The sequence below is a fragment of the Microtus pennsylvanicus genome, chromosome 13, assembly GCF_037038515.1.
Source record: "Microtus pennsylvanicus isolate mMicPen1 chromosome 13, mMicPen1.hap1, whole genome shotgun sequence".
Classification (NCBI taxonomy): domain Eukaryota; kingdom Metazoa; phylum Chordata; class Mammalia; order Rodentia; family Cricetidae; genus Microtus; species Microtus pennsylvanicus.
The window spans coordinates 31,275,197-31,292,996 of record NC_134591.1 but is presented as its reverse complement, the minus strand read 5'-3'; the positions used below and the strand labels follow the sequence as shown (position 1 = coordinate 31,292,996).

General features: G+C 36.4%; 1 protein-coding gene across 8 annotated transcripts in view; it reads left to right on the top strand.

Annotated features, from left to right (window-relative positions):
• Caap1 (caspase activity and apoptosis inhibitor 1) overlaps nucleotides 1-17,800 on the top strand; it is a 104,800-nt gene that overhangs the window by 42,440 nt on the left and 44,560 nt on the right. The window contains exon 6 of one of the 8 annotated variants that reach the window (XM_075945704.1): nucleotides 13,363-14,768. The exons of 6 other annotated variants lie outside the window; for them this stretch is intronic. In XM_075945704.1, coding sequence (XP_075801819.1) covers nucleotides 13,363-13,736 — 374 coding nt within the window. In that variant the 3' untranslated portion in view covers nucleotides 13,737-14,768. Of the gene's footprint in view, nucleotides 1-13,362; nucleotides 14,769-17,800 lie in introns of those variants that run through there. One more of the 8 variants, XM_075945709.1, reaches the window with a different exon arrangement.

Sequence of the window (17,800 nt, the reverse complement as noted above, 5' to 3'; positions counted from 1 at the left end):
CTGATGCTAATAACTAGAGATCTACTTTTACCACGAAAATATTTAAATGCAGGTATGATATTATTTGATTGATTGGAACTGTAGCAAAATTAACTCTTTTGTTGGAAATCATTTCTTAAATAATCATTTTTAGCCAGATGGTAGTTATATGAGGAATATCAGTTACAACTGTGTGTGTGTGTGTGTGTGTGTGTGTGTGTGTGTGTGTATACATGAGTATGCACCTGATAAGCTTACTGTGAGCTTTAGATCTTAAGGTTTCCTAGAATATCAGTTATTGTATTGCTGAAAAGACTTAGTGCTGCCTTAAAAATAGACATGATGTATTTAAATTAAAAAATGGATCTTTTTGTGCTATAGATTGGGAAATGAAAAATTCTGCTTAATGAATGTTTAGAAAGCATTGTTAAACTTTTAAATCCATCTTTGGTAGTATAATGAGTTATTTTCCTACAGACTTATTTATGAGGACTTTCAGCAATATTAAAATACAGGTCTGTATTTAAATTTTTTGTCTTGTGGCTGTGTGTAGCTTACAGATATTGTAACTTCAAAAATTAAAGTAAAATCTATGCTTGCATTACTTTAAGCTGTAATGTTAAAAAATTAAAACATTGCTTGAGAAAGTAGATATTTAGGTTATTGTGAAGAGTTGGGAGTTTTATTGTTATATTCTAAAACATTTGAAAAGTTGTTAAATAGAAAAGTGATTAGTTTATTCTGCATTTCTCATAACTATAAAAGTAGAGTAGACAGAAATATCACTGCACAGAGTTTTGGAGTTTATTTCTTGTTATCAGAGGTATCATTGGAATTGCCTGGAGTTCTTAAAATGGAAGATGCTTGAATGAGAATTGCATAAGCCACCACCTGGTGGTGCTGTTGTATAGCAAACTCAATCAATGCTTGACTGGCCCTTTTCTTGAAGTTTCTTTTAAATTGTCAGATTTTGTAAAGACTAGTGCCTACTACATTGTTTGTACTTGGGCAGAGTGTTGAATGTGTTTTCTTACTTTGTTTAATGGTAGGACAAACTATAAAAACTTTTTTCTATTATTTATTTATTTTTGTTACATTAGAAAAAAAGGTTACTTGATTTTGTCTTTAGTTTATTTGATGATTATTTAAAATATGTTTACTGGAATCTAGGTGTTCAAATAAATAATATAACCGGATAGTACATATAATTATCAGTGTCACTAAGGCGTTTGCTGTATTTTACTTGAAATCTTATGCATTCTTTTTTTAAGTGAAATTGGGGAAATACATATATATATATAAAATATGCACATAAGATTTGTGCTGTGATTAAGCTCAAATCTTACCACTAAATCTAGTTGGCAGCTATAGCTCTAGGTTAGCTTTTGAATTCATGAGTTAATGAATACTAGACAACTTTAAGGATTGCTTGCCAGTGCTGGAGAGTGTGGCTCAGTAGAAGAGCACTAGCCTAACATATACAGGCCCCTGGCTTTGATCCCATCACTGAAAAAAAATGCTAATAAGAACTTCAAGAATTTGAAAGTTGGGCTTTAATAAGAATGAGGCTGGTTTTAATAGGAAAAAATGTTTGTCAGTGGCTAAGCTAAGTGGTAAAAACTTTTAATTTTAAACGTGCTTTCAGCCTTTCAGTCTAGTGGTCACCAATAACAGGCTTAATCATATTTCCAGAATTATAGGAGGAAATGCCAGAATTTATATAGTAAATTAATAGTATAAGCTAATAATTTTTAAGTATTTTCCTTTAATCTTTTTGATTATATATGTACATATGAAATGCCTATGTAATTATAATGGTATAAATATAAGAATATAAAATTTAGCTAGGTGGAGGTGGTGCACACCTTTGATCCCAGCACTCAGGAGGCAGAGGCAGGCAGATCTCCTTGAGTTTGAGGCCAGCCTGGTCTACAAGAACTAGTTCCAGGACAGGCACCAAAGCTACAGAGAAACCCTGTCTCGAAAAACCAAAAAAAAAAAAAAAGTTTTCTTTTACAGACAGACTAACAGACTATAAACTGTCAAAGAATTGCAGGGACTAGAAAATGGAGCGATGCTATCAGTTGCTCATAACTTTCCTAATGCTGTGACCCTTTAACACAGTTCTTCATGTTGTGATGACCCTCAACCATAAAATTACTTCTTTTCTTCTTCATAACTGTAACTTTGCTACTATTAAGAATTGTAATGGAAATATCTGATGTACAGGATATCAGGTATGTGACCCCTAAGGGAGTCTCGACCCACAAGTTGAGAAGCAGGTTGTCTAGTAGCTAGACAAAGGGAAGAAAGTGTCAATGAAGCAGTTTTTGTCTCAGATTAAGTTCTAGAGATCTACAGTATAGCATCATGATTATACATCAGCATATAGATTGGACTCTCCAAAATATCCGAGAGAATAGATCCCAAATGTATTATGGGTAGTGTTATTGTAGCCTAATTTAATTATGTTACAATACATAGGTATAACAAACACCATGCTGTCTGTCATGTTTCTTTTGTCTGCAAGTCATACCTTAAAACGGGGAGAAATAATTGATAATGGCTTATTTTTTATTTCTAACATTTTAAAAGTTATTTTGTTGTCATTTAGCAGAATTAAGCACAAAAGTTGGTGATGTCATTTGAATTCTTAAGATGAGAGGTAGAAAAAAAACAACTGATTCTTGATCTTGCTGCCATTGTTGATCTAATGTCGTCCTACGTTGGGAGAAACTAAAATAGGTAGATAGAAAGCAAAGGGCGTGAAGGAGTGGATTTGCACGTTCAGAGGCATCCAAGAACCAGCTGAGGTGGTGCATGCTTGTAATCCCAGCGCCGTAGGCTGAGGCTGCAGGGGAGCAAGTCCTGTCTCTAAAAGGGAGTGAAAGGGTGAGTTTTGCTAAAAAGAACTTCACAAGTATAGATGAAAACAGTTATGGAAATGTATGGGAAACCAGATACCACCAGAGGCTTTTATTTTTAGACAGGAAGAGAAGGGCCATCAGCTAATGAAGTAGCATTTGTTGCCTGTACATTTTAAATATCTTCTCTCTATGTATTGCCACAGAAATCTCTGGATTGGCAAACGAACTTCTTCTTAGAAGACCTACATGCGTTTGTGGTGTGAGTGTTAAGAGCCATAGGAGACTGAGAAGAAAGTTGTACAGAGACGTCTACAGTTGGGAGCACAGGGCGTGTGTACTATTTTATTTTTTTCAAGCGCCATGTCTAGTTCTTTTCTTGTGAGCTCTTGTTTTTATATTCTCAACTAGCATTAACAATTAAGAGGTCATACAGATTCTGACTGCAAACTTAACACCTTTGAAGGCTTGGTCAGGTAAAAAGAGATGTGGTGTAGGCTCACCTGGCAAGACCTATCTAGTTAAGACCCTCTTTCTTTCTACCCCAAGGAAAAAAAAACTGTCCTTGTTTTTTATTTCTTTGAAATTTTTTTATACATCATTGCCAGAAATGGAAACAGTGTTCTTCCTACTTAAAAAAATTGTGATTGTTATTCTTAGTATTTTTGTGAGATTGGATCTCACTATGTAGTCCTGCCCAACTGGAATTCACTGTATAGACCAGACTAGCCTAGAACTCATAGAAATCTAATCTCCTCAGCCTCTCAGATACTAGGATCAAGGGCTTGTGCCATCATGCCCAGCCTCCCCTAAATTATTTGTTATTTTTTTTCTTGGTATGATATAGGCGTTAGTTATTGAGGCAGGGATCTCAGTTGAATCAGGAGCTCAGTGATTGGCTAGGTTAGTTAGCCAGCATGTTGTGGAGATTGCTTGTCTTTGCCTCCTGTGTGTGACCGAGTGACCTGTGAGTGACCACGAGTGACTGCCATGTTTGACTGGCTTTTGCATGTGTTCTGATGATTCAAACTTTGGTCCTCATACTTATTTGGTAAGCGCCTCTTTCCAGCTCCCCTTTTCACTCTTTAATCAGCTTTTTCTACGGGTAATAGTTGAATGAAATAATGAAAATTACATTTTTATAGTTAATTAGTTTTTGTATCTTTTGAAGTGTAAGAATTTTCTACATTAAAAAATTGTCAAGAATTTTGAACACATATTGCCTTATCCTTTTAATTGGAGATAAGGTTATATATAGTTTATAGCTCAGGCTGGCCTTGAATATGGTTCTCCTACCTCAGCCTCTGAATATTGGGATGATATATAAGCATGAGCCACCATGCCTGACTTGTTTCATGAAGAATGAAATTACAGAAGGGTTGATTGAGTATATTGAGAAATTTTTACTTCCTTATGTCTTTAAGTTCTGTCCATTTTAAGCATTTGATTTTGTGGTTTGTTTCCTAGGATTCTTAAGGCAGGTATTTCAGAGGTTGCACAGCACAAGTTTCCAGCAGGGATTTGGATCCTGTTTGGTATAGTCGGTACTTTAAGTCATTAAACACTTCCCATCTCAGCCTAATGAAGAGGTAGGACCGTGGCTGTACAGCATTGCATCTGTCTTAGCTATTGTTGGTATGTATAGGTGTGTGCATGTGTGGGTCAGAGGTCAACCCTCAGCTTGTTTTTCAGGTGGCACTTTTTTTTTTTCTAAGACAAGAGCTCTCATTTAGCATGTAGCTTGCCAGTTTGGTTTGATTGACTGGCCAGAAAGTTCCCAGGGATCCACCTTTCTCTGCCTTCCCAGTGCTGGGATTACAGTTGTATGTGCTACCATAACTAAGGATCTTTTCTTTTTTTTCTTAAAAAAAAAAAAGCATGGTTGTAGGGATAGAGCTTAGGTGCTCAGGGATCCACCTTTCTCTGCCTTCCCAGGGCTGGGATTACAGCTGTATGTGCTACCATAACTAAGGATCTTTTTTTTTCTTAAAAAAAAAAGCATGGTTGTAGGGATAGAGCTTAGGTGCTCACACTTACATGACACTTTACCAGTGGAGCTGTCTCCCAATTCTGTGACTGTTTCTGCATGTGACTTACATTCCTTAGTTCTCAGACCTTTGGATTATCAAAATAGCACATTAATTGGTAACCCAATACCAAATGGTCTGCCCTGAAAAAATACATACAAGTGACATCATACAGACCAAGCAGGATGTATTTATGTAGAAGTATATGTGTATATACGTATACACAGTGAGTACATACACATATATGCATGTGACAACCATCAGTGAAAAAGTTATTGAATTGTAGGTGAGCAAGGAGAGCTGTTGGGAGAGCTTGGAGGGAGGAAAGGGAAAATGATGGAATTATATCACAGTCTCACAAAATAAACAATGTAAGTTTTAAAATGAGTTTTAAGTGTCTTAGATTTGTATATTTAAAAATTCTGGAACTGATCTCTTCATCTAACATGTTGTTGTTTAGTGCTAGGCACTAGGGCTAAAGAGATACATGTCCCTGGCCTGGAAAGAACTTAAAAAAGGAAACAGATGTAAACTGTTTTCCTTCATCTGTTCTTGACTCTGTTGAGACTGATGCGCTTTGCACTGTCAGGATTTGCTCTCTATTTGTACTCAGGTTCTGTTGTCCTTTGATAGTTATCCTCTACCAACCATTCTCTCCCCTTCTTTTGAGCTGTTGCTGACATCTAAGTCAGTGCTTATTGCTCCTCCTGACTCTTAACTGCATGTGATCCATTAATGATTTTCCTATTCTCTGTATGGCCCTCCTTCACTCCTGACTTTATAGAATGAGTGCTTCAGGACTCTGAACTTTTCCATATCCCATAGGTGGTGGTCTTAAGTAGTCCCAAGACTGACAGGAAGAAAGCCTGGCTGGCTTTCAACAAACACTCCAAGCATTCTTGTCTGTGCTATTGGTGTTTGCTGTCTAGTTCATCACATGCCAATTCTATCTGGCCTATATAAACTAGTTAGTTTACCCCCTCCCCCTTTCCGAGCTCATAGACCTAATATACCTTGGCTTTCCCAGGGGTTGATGTCAGGCTTGCTGGACTGTAGTTTCAAAGAAGTTATCTTCATTTGTTAACTGGCACTGCGCTGCTCAGAGTATAAGTGAAAATCTGTCAGTTGTGACTGGGCTTCAACACTGTGATCCAGATGTCTACATATAAGACTTAAGTTCATTTACGTGAGTTACAAACTTTAGGCAAAATCAAAGAGCTCCAAATCTGTGAGGCGCCCCAGTCTACTGTTGTTGATACAGAACTGATTAGCATCTGATTCCTATCACCATTGCCTATTAAATACTGCTAGTTAATTGTTTACAACTTGACAAATATTTAGGGATATCCACGTGCTAGTTGGACATGGTTTTTACTCTTTTAGGTAGCTGTCTACTTTGTAGTACTTTTTATTCACATCTGATTATCCTACTTAAACAGAGTACTTCATTAGACAGTTATTTATGTCTTGGTTCTTTTAAATCTTCAGTACTAGTTCATAGACATTGGACTTAAGTCAATATTTTTGAATAAGTAAGAAAATAGACGAATATACGTGTGTGCATGCGCCGTTGTGCAGGTCAGAGGGCGGCTTGTACGTATCTGCTCTTTCCTTCTACCACTGAGTACTGGGGATTAAACTCAGATCACCGGTCGGCTTTGGTGAAAAGCACCTTTACTGGTTGAATCATCTCACTGGCCCATAGTCTGTACATTATTCTTTATACAGAAGACGAAAGCAAAGTACTCTAGCTTTGTAACAGTGTTAGTATTGGCTTATTTCACCTGCTGTTCCAGTGCCTTCTCAGAAAAGCACATTGTTTGTGAGCTTGTTTTTTCTTTCTGTCCTCACCAAGATGGGCCATCTGTTGTTTGCTTCCTTTAGTCTTTGGCTTTGTTTTCATTACATGTGAAATAAGGCTCTCCGGTCTTCTATGTTGATGGATGATGGTCTCTTTAAAATGTGCTTATAATAGTCACTTTTCTCTAGGTCACATTTCTTTTGATATTTTGTAATTTGGGTGATGTTTATAGAGTTTAATATAGAGCTTTCTTATGCCCCTTAAACTGTCTTTCCCCATGCCCTCTCTCTGACTATTCTGGGAAAAAACAAAAACAAAACAAAACCCCAAATCCATGGGATACTTTTGCGATTTCCACCTTTGTTAACGTGATAATTTCCCAACCCCCCACAATGGGTTCCCTCTACTTCTTTATGTCTCCTGAGGAAAAGAATGACTGTAAAAAAAACTGACAGTGGCCATTATTTTTACTACTTCTTCAATCAAAATATTCTGAGTTTTAGGGAATGGATTGCATGTTTAATGAAATACTGTGTCAGGTTTTTTAGCATACTGATAATGATTGTTTGCTTTATGAGTTTATTAAAAGAACCTTTATATTTTATTACCTTTCCCTGTGCTTATATATATTTAATTAAGCAAAAGCAATGTTTTAGGCAACATGTCCATATGTGAAATAGACAGCAAAGCTGAGCACAGACTATTCCAACAGATTGTGAAGTATTAAGATGTTGCTAGCAGAGAGAATGTGTGTAAAATCTACCAATTAGTATTGCTATATGCCCAGGGGCATAGAGCTAACCACATGAACATGGATAGCCTTAGCAGGTGATTGCCTGTAGTTCTTTAATTAGGTGTGGGACCTTATGAGCCCTTCCCCGTTTCATTCTGGGGTGTGAACTGATGTGGTCTTGTGAGGACAATCGTTGATAAATCATGGGTATAATTTCCCTGTCATGCCCAGAAGATACTGTTTATAGCAGTCCTCCTACTATAATTCCGTCTCCTTCCTTGATGTTTTTGGTGCCCTGAGTGTAGGGCTGTGTTATAGATGTCCCACTTTAGGGATGGGTACCCTGGAGTTATGTATACTCTGTGCTTTGACCAGTTGTGGGCTTCCGTAATAGTTTCTAACTGCAGCAAAAATTTCCTGCTTTTCTTTGTTGAGATGAGCTCTCCTGTGTAGACCAGGTTGGTCTTGAACTCAAGGTCTCTCAGCCCTGTCCCTGGAGTTTATGATAGGTGTTTCTCACCACCCCTTGCTTAATTTCTTTATGTGTACAAGTGTGTATTCCTGATGCCTATGGAGGTTAGAAGATGGCATATGAGCCCCTGGAACTGGATTTAAGGGTGTTTGTGAACACTGTGCCAGTGCTGGGAACTAAACCCAGGTCCTCTGCAAGAGCAACAAGTATTCTTAACCGCTGAGCCATCTCTTCAGCCCTATTCCCTTAACTTACTTTTGTAATTTTTCTATTTTGCCAATGTATTAGGTTCCTTCTTGTCTCACAAAAAGCTAAAAGTTCTAGTCAGTAAAAAGTAATATCTTTTTGTTTTTTTTGGATATCAGTATGTAGATCAGGCTGGTCACAAACTCCTTAGTGTTTCAGTTAAAGGCATGTGCTACCATGCCTGGCTTAAAAGCAATATCTTTTAAATTTACATTTTCTTAATTAGAAATTATGTTGAAAAAATTTTCATGTATTTGTTGGTTCTTTGTGGTTTTTAATTTGTGGAAAGCCTGACCCGTTGCTTGCTACCCACACTCTCTCTCTCTCTCTTTTTTTTTTTTTAAGCTTTTTATTGATTCTTTGTGGATTTTGTATTATGCATCCAGATCCCACTCATTTCCCCATGCTCTCTCATTTGCCCTCTGCCCTTACAACCTTCCCCCTCAAAACAAAATTTAAAAGAACTGAAAACCAACACACACACACACACACACACACACACACGCACGCACGCACGCACGCACTCACGCACACTATCCTGTAGTGTGGTTCAGAGAGTCACACAGTATACTCTTTAGTCCATACATCTTTACGGGTAAGTGTTCATTGCGATGAGTCATTGCCCAGGCCTCTGGCTTCTGGTGCAGTATTGATGCTGGGCCCTCACTGGGACTCCTCTTGGGTATCCTATTACTATCCTGTGTTGGTGGAGGTTGGTCCAGCCCCTTCACATGCTCCAACAGTTCACAGATGAGGTGAATGTTGGGTGGGCCTGAGGGGAAGCTCACCACCTGGGTGAGCTCTCCAGTGCTGCCCCCCTAGCTCACCCAGTGCAGCAGACAGCAAGGAGTGGGGCCAGTTCCCTTGTTCTGTTGTCCTCAAGGTCTCACATCTGGCTCCCCTGCACTCATCCTGCCAGGGCCAGCTCTACTGCCTTGCTACCCCTTGCCCTTGTTTGTCATTGTTTCTCAATGATACATATCTGTAACTATATATTTCTATACTTTTCCTTTTTTACAAAATTATTTTGGTAGTGTTTCCTTGAATTCTATCCGTATCTCAGAAGTCTTAACTTTTTTTCTTTTTCATTTTTCTTTTCTTTCTTTTTTTTTTCTTTTATTTTTTACCTTCTTGTCCCAGGCATCTACTCAGGGCCTTTCATGGACTAGAGCAGCCCTTGCCGTTGGGCTGTACCCCTAACCCTAGGACTTTAATTGAAACAAATTTATTGTTGCTTGTTTGTGGGATTTTCATATTTACATACTTAGTCTTTTTTCTTTGGAAGGACTCATATTTGCTTGTCTTCTTCAAGTAATGTCCATTTTTGTACTATTTAGGTATTTCTCTCCTGTGTGACTAGTTGCCATTTGTAGGAGTTGGACAGCTATGTAAATGCTCATTCTTGTAGGCTTTGTCTCTTGGCTTTATGTATTAATGCAGCATTAGAAAGCTTTACAGGCAGACTAGTCTTTCATGTTACAGATAAGAGCTTAATTAACAACTAGAATATAACAAGACCTTACAAGTGCTAAATACGCTAATATAACTTAAAATAGCCTTTTCACTTTTATGAGTTCTACTGTGGTGTAACTCGTGCTGGCACCACTGTTTTTTTGTGTTTATTTGCTTTTATTGACTGTCCTATCGAAAACACTTACCAAAAGTCAAGTTTATGACATGAAATGTTTTCCTCTTACTTAATTTTATGAAACCTTGTAGTTTTCAAGCTGTGAAATTTGTTGCACATTATTGTAAAATACAAATACTGCATTTTAGTTTTGTCCATTCCATAGTAAAAGTCTTTTTTTTTAAGTTTATACCCTTGATGTTTCTTGTGGGTGTGTGTCTTCAGAGCATTCTCAGTGTTGGAGACTGAACCTATAATCCTCGGCCCACAAGTATATGTTAAACTGAATGGATAGTGGTTATTTTCTTCTCCTTGGCAGTAAAATGTTTAAAGTGTGTAAGGTGTTATACTTAGTGTCAAATATTTAGCCTTTATGCTTTTATCCTGTGCTCATATCTGTCGCTCATCAAATAATGTAAACAAATATTACTCTGTTAAATCAGAGTATTCACCTGTGTCAATGATTACTTTGAGTAATTGTTGATTAATGTTTCTGTCTAGATACTGAGTCTAGATGAATTGGTTTATTATTTAAAACTCTTTAGTGCTCATGTTCAGCATTTGGGATATGAACCAAACAGGTAGGATAGAAAGAGGATAGCAAGGACATGAAGGAAAGAGAAATGGTGAGAGCATACGGACCGGAGGACAGTGTAATAGGATTCACATTGGCACAGAATTGGCTACAGCATCAACTATAAGAGAAAAATGCTCAGGAAATCCCTGTATTCTTTATTACTTTTTACTCTCTTCCCCACTCCCCCACTTTCACTTTGTCTCCTAGCATTGTAGCCTAGCCAAGCTCTTAAGGTCCTTTAATCCTTTCCTGTAATCAGTTCACCCCACTCTTTATTTACATTGCTTTTCTCTGAAGAGCTCTATAAGGTCTGTACTAAGAGGTGTCACCCATCTTACTGGAGGAGCAGAGTTAATATAAGGAATATATCATAGACTCTGTTTCCTGTGAATAAAGTTAATTACTACAGCTCTGTAACATCAGCAACTTGGGACTCATTTTTTTCTTGTTTTTTTTCCCCCTGCACTATTTTTGATTAGTCTTTTATAGTTTTAGTTAATAGTTTGAATTTTTATTTTTACTATTTTAATTGCATATTTGATATTTTAATTTAGGTTTATTTGTACTTTATTTTTCTTATTGTATTTTAATAACCTCTGTTTATATTGTGCATATATCAAGTCTTTTTTTAAAAAAAGATCTTTAATAAAGCTTGAGTAATTAAGTGGATTTAAGTACTAGTGCTTTTGTAAAGTCCCAAGTATGTCATTTGCCTGCAAACCAAGTTTTGGGATTCTTACCATAATTCACATGAGTATGTCTATTATGAAAAAAGTTTAAACATAAACTTCTGAAAAATAATTCTAAAACGTTATTAAAGTAGATATTACATTATCTGCTTAAGTTCTTTCTAGTGACGAGATTTTATTTAAAGGAACAGAAATAATTTACCTTTTAGATTGTTACTCTAAGACTCTTGTAAGTTTATGTGTAAATTTGAAGTTGGTACTTTTTGGAATTCTTGCATGATTTCAGTTGGCACTCACTTTGCCCTGAAAACGAGCATGCACACAATTCTTGTTGTGTTTGCATATATGCCAGAGTGAGAGCACAGAAGCATAGAACCCAACTTTAATGAGTTTGAATGAGGCATTTAAGATAATCACTTCTTTGCCTTTTCTCCTTTGTGAGACAAGAGAAATCCTTATAAGTCCCTTCTGATAAACGATGAGAGCAAATTATTTTGGAAATGTGTTCATATGTTTTCAGGTGATGATTTTAAAAAATGAGTTGCTGACTGATTGTACTGAAATGATGAAACTTATTAATAGTAGAGAGGCTAAAGGTATTGATAACTTCAATTAATGACTTCTACAAGTTACTTTCAGTTTTGTGAAAAACCGCACATGTCAAATCATTTTAGGTATGTAATGCTACAGAGTTTTGGTACCTATGGTATACTTAAAATGGACAGATGCACCTGTGAATGCTTTCAGCAATACTGTGTTGTAGAGAACTCAAGTTACTTGGATTTGATAATTTTGAATGTGAACAGAGAACAACAAATTTCTTTAGTGATAATAGATGTATTGTTGATAGAAAAGCAAAGGTATAAAGCAGTATATCTCTTTCCATTTAAATGTTTGAAATACACTCAAAGATTTTCTTTGAGCTTGGGACTGAATCTCTGAACATTTTGATCCCGAATCTCTGGTGGTACTGATTTTATAAAGCATTTGACTATGTAAGCTCAGGGGAATGACTCTTTAGTTGTGGTTGGGCCTTAAATAAGCCTATATAAACAGGTTTTAAAAATTATTCAGGTGAAGTGAATGTGTGTGTAATTTTGTACTTCTTAGCCCCAGATGGGCATTTGGAAGCCATCTTCCTGCTGATGGAGTTAAAGAACATATTATGATTTGAGTGTGCAATGTTCCGCAGACTCATTCATGTCTTATGTTTGTTTTTATTTCAAGTTAGAATATTTCTATCAAACGTTTTGTAGAAGAAGAATTATTCATTTTGCTGTGATTTTTTTTCTTGCTGTTTGGAAATTCTTGCTTCTTTGGGAGATATTCTTTGGGAGAATGTTCTTTAGAATCTAATAAATTGCAACCATCTTACACATTCTATGATTGGCAACAAAAAATGCTAGATTGACTGGTTTTTCTACTTTAATTTTAGAGTTGGCAGTGGTTTTGTAATTAGAGTGCTATAGATTAAGGTTGGTAGAGTATATGTTACAAAACAAATGAGGTAGAATTTTTCTCCTTCCTGTTCATTCTGTTAACAGTTGTTTTCACTTGCCATTCAGTATTTTATAAATAAGTTTTGTTCTTAAACCAAAAGTATGAGAATTAATTTTTAAATAAAAACATGCTTGATACTTAAAATATAAATAAATTCAGATGATAAGTGATCACTCAACATTGTAAATGATATCTAAAGTTAGGTAATATTCAGTGCCAAGGCCAAGACAGTTACTTGAGCATCATAATCTGCATTTAGATTAAATTCTTGACATCAACGTTTCATAACATTAAAATGCTTGTATACCAATTTCATTAATTTATTGATTCAGAACCAAGTGCTTGAATAAGTATAGGAGAGGATTTGGGATAAGCGATGTACAGAATATCTAGTTTCCTGATGACATTTTATTTTCTTTTTTCTAGTCTACAAAGCAAAGTGTATCCTCTAGGATAAAATTGTATTTCCCCAATAATGTTCTATTTAAAAGGTTTTCAACATGAGTCCTCATTTTGTAATCTATAAACTTCATTGTGGTATAAGACATTATGACACTTTAATTAGGAAAATCGATCAAGGGAACTGCATATGATGGGCCAAGTTTCCCAATGGTCCGTGTTTCACCAGATTGGAATGAAAACTACTCTAGGATTTACACGAAATATAATTTGTTTTTCAAGTTGAAGAGTCAAGTAAGAAGTGAGTGCAATAAGAATTACAAATGAACTTGGGCCTTAGGAGTGGGGATAGGTCAGAGCAACCCCTTCATCATAAGTAGAAGAAAATGTTGACCCAGAGCTTTGGGTTACATGGTTCTCCCCCACTCCCTTCTTTTGTTTGTTTCAGGCAAAGGGGAAGATAGTGATGTACTCAGTATAAATGCAGATGCTTATGACAGCGATATAGAAGGCCCATGCAATGAAGAAGCCGCTGCTGCTGCCGCCGCTGCCACTGCCACTGCTCCAGAAGCCCCAGAAAATACAGTCCAGAGTGAAGCTGCTCAGATAGATGACCTGGAGAAAGATATTGAAAAAAGTGTGAATGAGATTCTGGGACTGGCAGAGTCCAGCCCAAAGGAACTCAAAGCGGCCACCCTGACTGTTCCTCCACCAGAAGATGTTCAGCCTTCTGCGCAGCAACTGGAACTTCTAGAACTTGAGATGAGGGCAAGAGCGATTAAGGCTCTCATGAAAGCTGGTGATTTAAAAAAGCCAGTCTAGTTTTTCTGACTTGAATTTTGTGTTTGTTTGAATGAAGCCATGTCATATAATTTTATATCTGACATTTATTTGGGGTCTCATGTGATATTTCTTCTGTAAAACTTAGTAGGTAAACTCATCGTAGGCTGAAAATTATATATATTTTTTACTTTTATATTATAGACTATAGATGTGTGTTTAAATTCATGGCAGATATAGTTGGAGACCATGGATATTTCCTTTAGTTCTCTCTGTAAATTGATACCTTGAAAGCCAACAGGAAGGAGTTGGAATATTTTTTTCCTTTGTTTTTAAATGTTTGGGCAACAAACTCAAAAGCTTTAAGAAAGATTGACCAAGCATGTCTCTTAAGGCTACCTGTATTTTTCAATATAATATTAAATTATTGCTCCTAGATTTGTTAACAATTTAAGAACTTTAGTTTTGTGTATATATACTTTGAAGATATGTGCTGTTTGAGGATGCCTTTTGTGGATGTGAGTTTCCTAGCTAAAACTAATGAATTGTTTGGTTTTAAGACTCAAAGATCTGAAATTGCTTTAAAAGCTTTTTTAATAAAGAAAAAAAACTCAATTTAAGGCTATTTTTTTAGCAATGTAAAATTAATTTGTTCATGTTGAATTCCAGCAACAAGCCATTCTGACCTATGTTTGGTGTTTTGGGGGGTAATTTGTTCACATTTTTTCCTTCAATTAAAAAAATAGATTTTTATTTACATTCCAAGCTTTCAGGAAAAGGGTAATATAATATGATACAGGGTTTCATTTGATGTCATTGTTTGAAGATCTGATGTATAGTTCATAAATCCCAATAATAAAAGGCTGTTATTCTGGATATGAAGACTTGATACTTTTCCAAAAGCAAAATTGACTTTAAGAACCTTTGATAAGTTGATATTGTAATTAAGCTAATTTTGTATACTTTTTAATAAACAAATTAGCATCTTGCTGCAATTATAGATACCTTTTGCTTCATTACTAGTTACACTTGTTTGATACCAAAATAAATTTTGGTAGGGTACCTTAAAATAAATGACTTTTTTTTTCTAAAATAGAGATTTGGAACTCTTTTATATTTGCCAACAAATATTTTGGTATACTTTATTGATAAGCTATGCTCTAGTGATGTAATATAGGAAGTCTCTTCATACAGTTTGCAGTGATTGTCTTTGATCAGCTGACTTAATTATATGTTGATTTGGAGAGGTTTTAGGTGCACAGAAGACGTGTTTATAAACCATTGGTGTGGATTTATTGCTTCTGAAAACGTCTTTAAGTAATCCTTTTATTCTGTCCCCTCCAATTTTAATGAAGCACAGAAATCTTTGTCACACGAAGCACTTCTCTTACTCAAAACATAGGCATGGTTTCAGTAATGTGTGCTCTTGTCAGTGCTTTAATATGAACAAGCTTTGGTTATGGTGAAATAAGTTCTTTTTATCCTAACATAAATGTTAAAATAATGAAGCAGTACATAATAACTATTACTGCTTACTAATTATAAAACAGCAGTTTGCATTTCTCTGATTAAATAGACACAAATAGAAAAATCTCTGAATTCTAGTTACTGCTCATAAAACTTGTATGTCAATTCTATTTGGTGTGTTTATTACTGTAGAGGATATTTGAAGTAGAATATGTGTGAGAAAGAATGAACTAGACATGTTAATGATTATTGGATGTCTGACTTTTTATTTTTTTTTTTTAAAAAAAGCACTTGTTTTCTACATTGAAAACTGAAAACTTTCTGAAAATGATTGGCTGTAAAAAAAAGATAGGAACTTTTGTGTTAGAAATGTGTTGTAACGGAATAAAGACCATGTAAATTCTATGGCCACTACATAACCCCCAACTCAGGGACAGTCACTCAGTGTCTCTAAGGAGGTTTTTGAGCGTGAAGTAGACTGGTAAGTGAAGATGTGAGAACTACCTCTTCATATATGTAACTCTTTTGTAAAATGAGGAAAATTCTTGAGTTAAAGTTATATAATTAAGTTAAAAGGACCCAATTTTTCCATTTAATGTCACACAGTTTTAACATGACTAGGAAAATGACCCATGTGGTTTTTTTGGGAGGGAGCCTGATTATGTCCCCTATTCTGGGGACGTGATCTCTTTTGTTGTACAGTCTGGCCCTATATTACCCTCCTACTGCCTCCAGTGCTGGGCTGATGGTATGTGCCACTATGTCTGGCTTTAACCCAAGTCTTGAGTGCTGGTGATAGGTTCTCAGCATTAGTGAGCAGTTATTTGAAGTAAAGGGTCTTTTTGTAGAATGCTAGCAATCCCTTAAGATTACTACGCTGTTTATTATTGTAAGTCTGTTCTCAGAGCTTGTTTTGAGTCAAGCATTGGATCCCAGGTCATGATCACTTATCTGAATAGGGGAGTTCTTCATAGTTTGAACACGAATACAAATTACAGTAAAATATACATTTCTATTTCCATTTTCAAGGTGGACAAACATTTGTAAATCTACAATTTGAGCAACTTAAAAGATGTTAACGTTTCTCAGTTCTATTTCTTCATAAAAAGTTGGAAAGGAAGCAAGTTATTTTTTTCTTCGACTATGCCTGTTTGTCTTACAAACTAAAGATCAGTGCTTTAAAATTTTATCTTTCACTATTTTTTCCACTTGTCAATTTATTGCAAGATAGTATAATTAGTTACAAAGTGTATACTATAACTTGGTCATTTTAGTCAGTCAGCAAGTTGCTGCCAATTGCTTATTCAAAAGCCGTCACCAAACAGCTTCAGACGCAGATCAAGGATCTGAAGTACCTTACTGGAGAATGGATTTAAGTCACTAAATGAATCTGTAATTTCAATAGCTAACAATACAGGAGGAGTTTTGGCACACAGAGCGGGTCCCATTTAGTGAACTGTGTCCTGCTGTCTCAGTTGATGTGCAGTGCAGTTGGCAGTTGCTTCCTTTCCCTGCTGTGTCGAGACGCTCCGTATCACATGCTCCTCCCCGTCCACCATCGTGTCCTGTGCAGGAGTATGGAATAGTCCAGGGGATTCTTTACCTTCCGTATTATTTAGCCATGTACAGCCATTCCTGGTAAGTGACCTCCACGGCCATGGTGATGTTCTTCTGTGCATTGGAGGTAACCCTGCTTCCGATTCAGTGCTTGCTGTGCCTCTTCCATGCCTGTTGTATCTTGAATCCCTTGGTGGGCACTCGCTTTACTTCTAGTTGAATTTTTTTTTTTTTTTTGCTTACTAAGTTTATTGATAAATTCTCCAATAGAGGCACTATACTTTTTAATCACATAGACAGTTAATCCTACTATTGATATGGCAGGGAAGGTCTCTGGGTTATTTGCATTTTTTTTTGATAGAAAAGCTTTAGGATAAAGGAATGGGAAGAATTCCTCAGAGATCAGCCCCGTGTGTACTTTTTCTTCATATTGAAGAAGAGGTGGTAGATAGGCAGTACTGTTTATCCCAAGTTGTCCGTGTTCTTCAGACTCTGTAGTGGCATGCCGGGCCCCCCAGAACAGCATGGTTAGTGAAATTGGGACCCATTCCCAGTTTTTTACTTTGTACCTTAACAAGTAGAGTTGAAAAAGAGTTATTTTGTTCAGTTATATGTTTGTGTGCTTGTGAGTGCAGTGCCTACGGATCCCTGCTGAGCAGTTGTAAGAGCTTTATGTGAATGTGGAGAACCCAGCTTGGATCCTTTTCAAGAGCAGTGTATACTCTAACTGCTCAACGCCTCTCCAGCCCCAAGGAAACCTTTAGAGATGAAAAAGTTGGTTTTTTTTTTCCTTCCAAGACGGTTTCTCTGTAGCTTTGGAGCCTGTCCTGAACCAGTCTTGTAGACCAGGCTGGCCTTGAACTCACAGAGATTCACCTGCCTCTGCCTCCCAAGTGCTGGGATTAAAGGGGTGCACCACCACCACCCAACAAGATGAAGAGTTTTGAATTAAAATTTTTTTAATTAAAAATTGATTTATGTGTCTGGGAAGCACACACACATTCAGTGGTGTTTGTGTGCAGATCAGAGGACACCCTTCCAGGAGCCATTTATCTCTGTCTACCTTTTGGTTCCAGAATTGA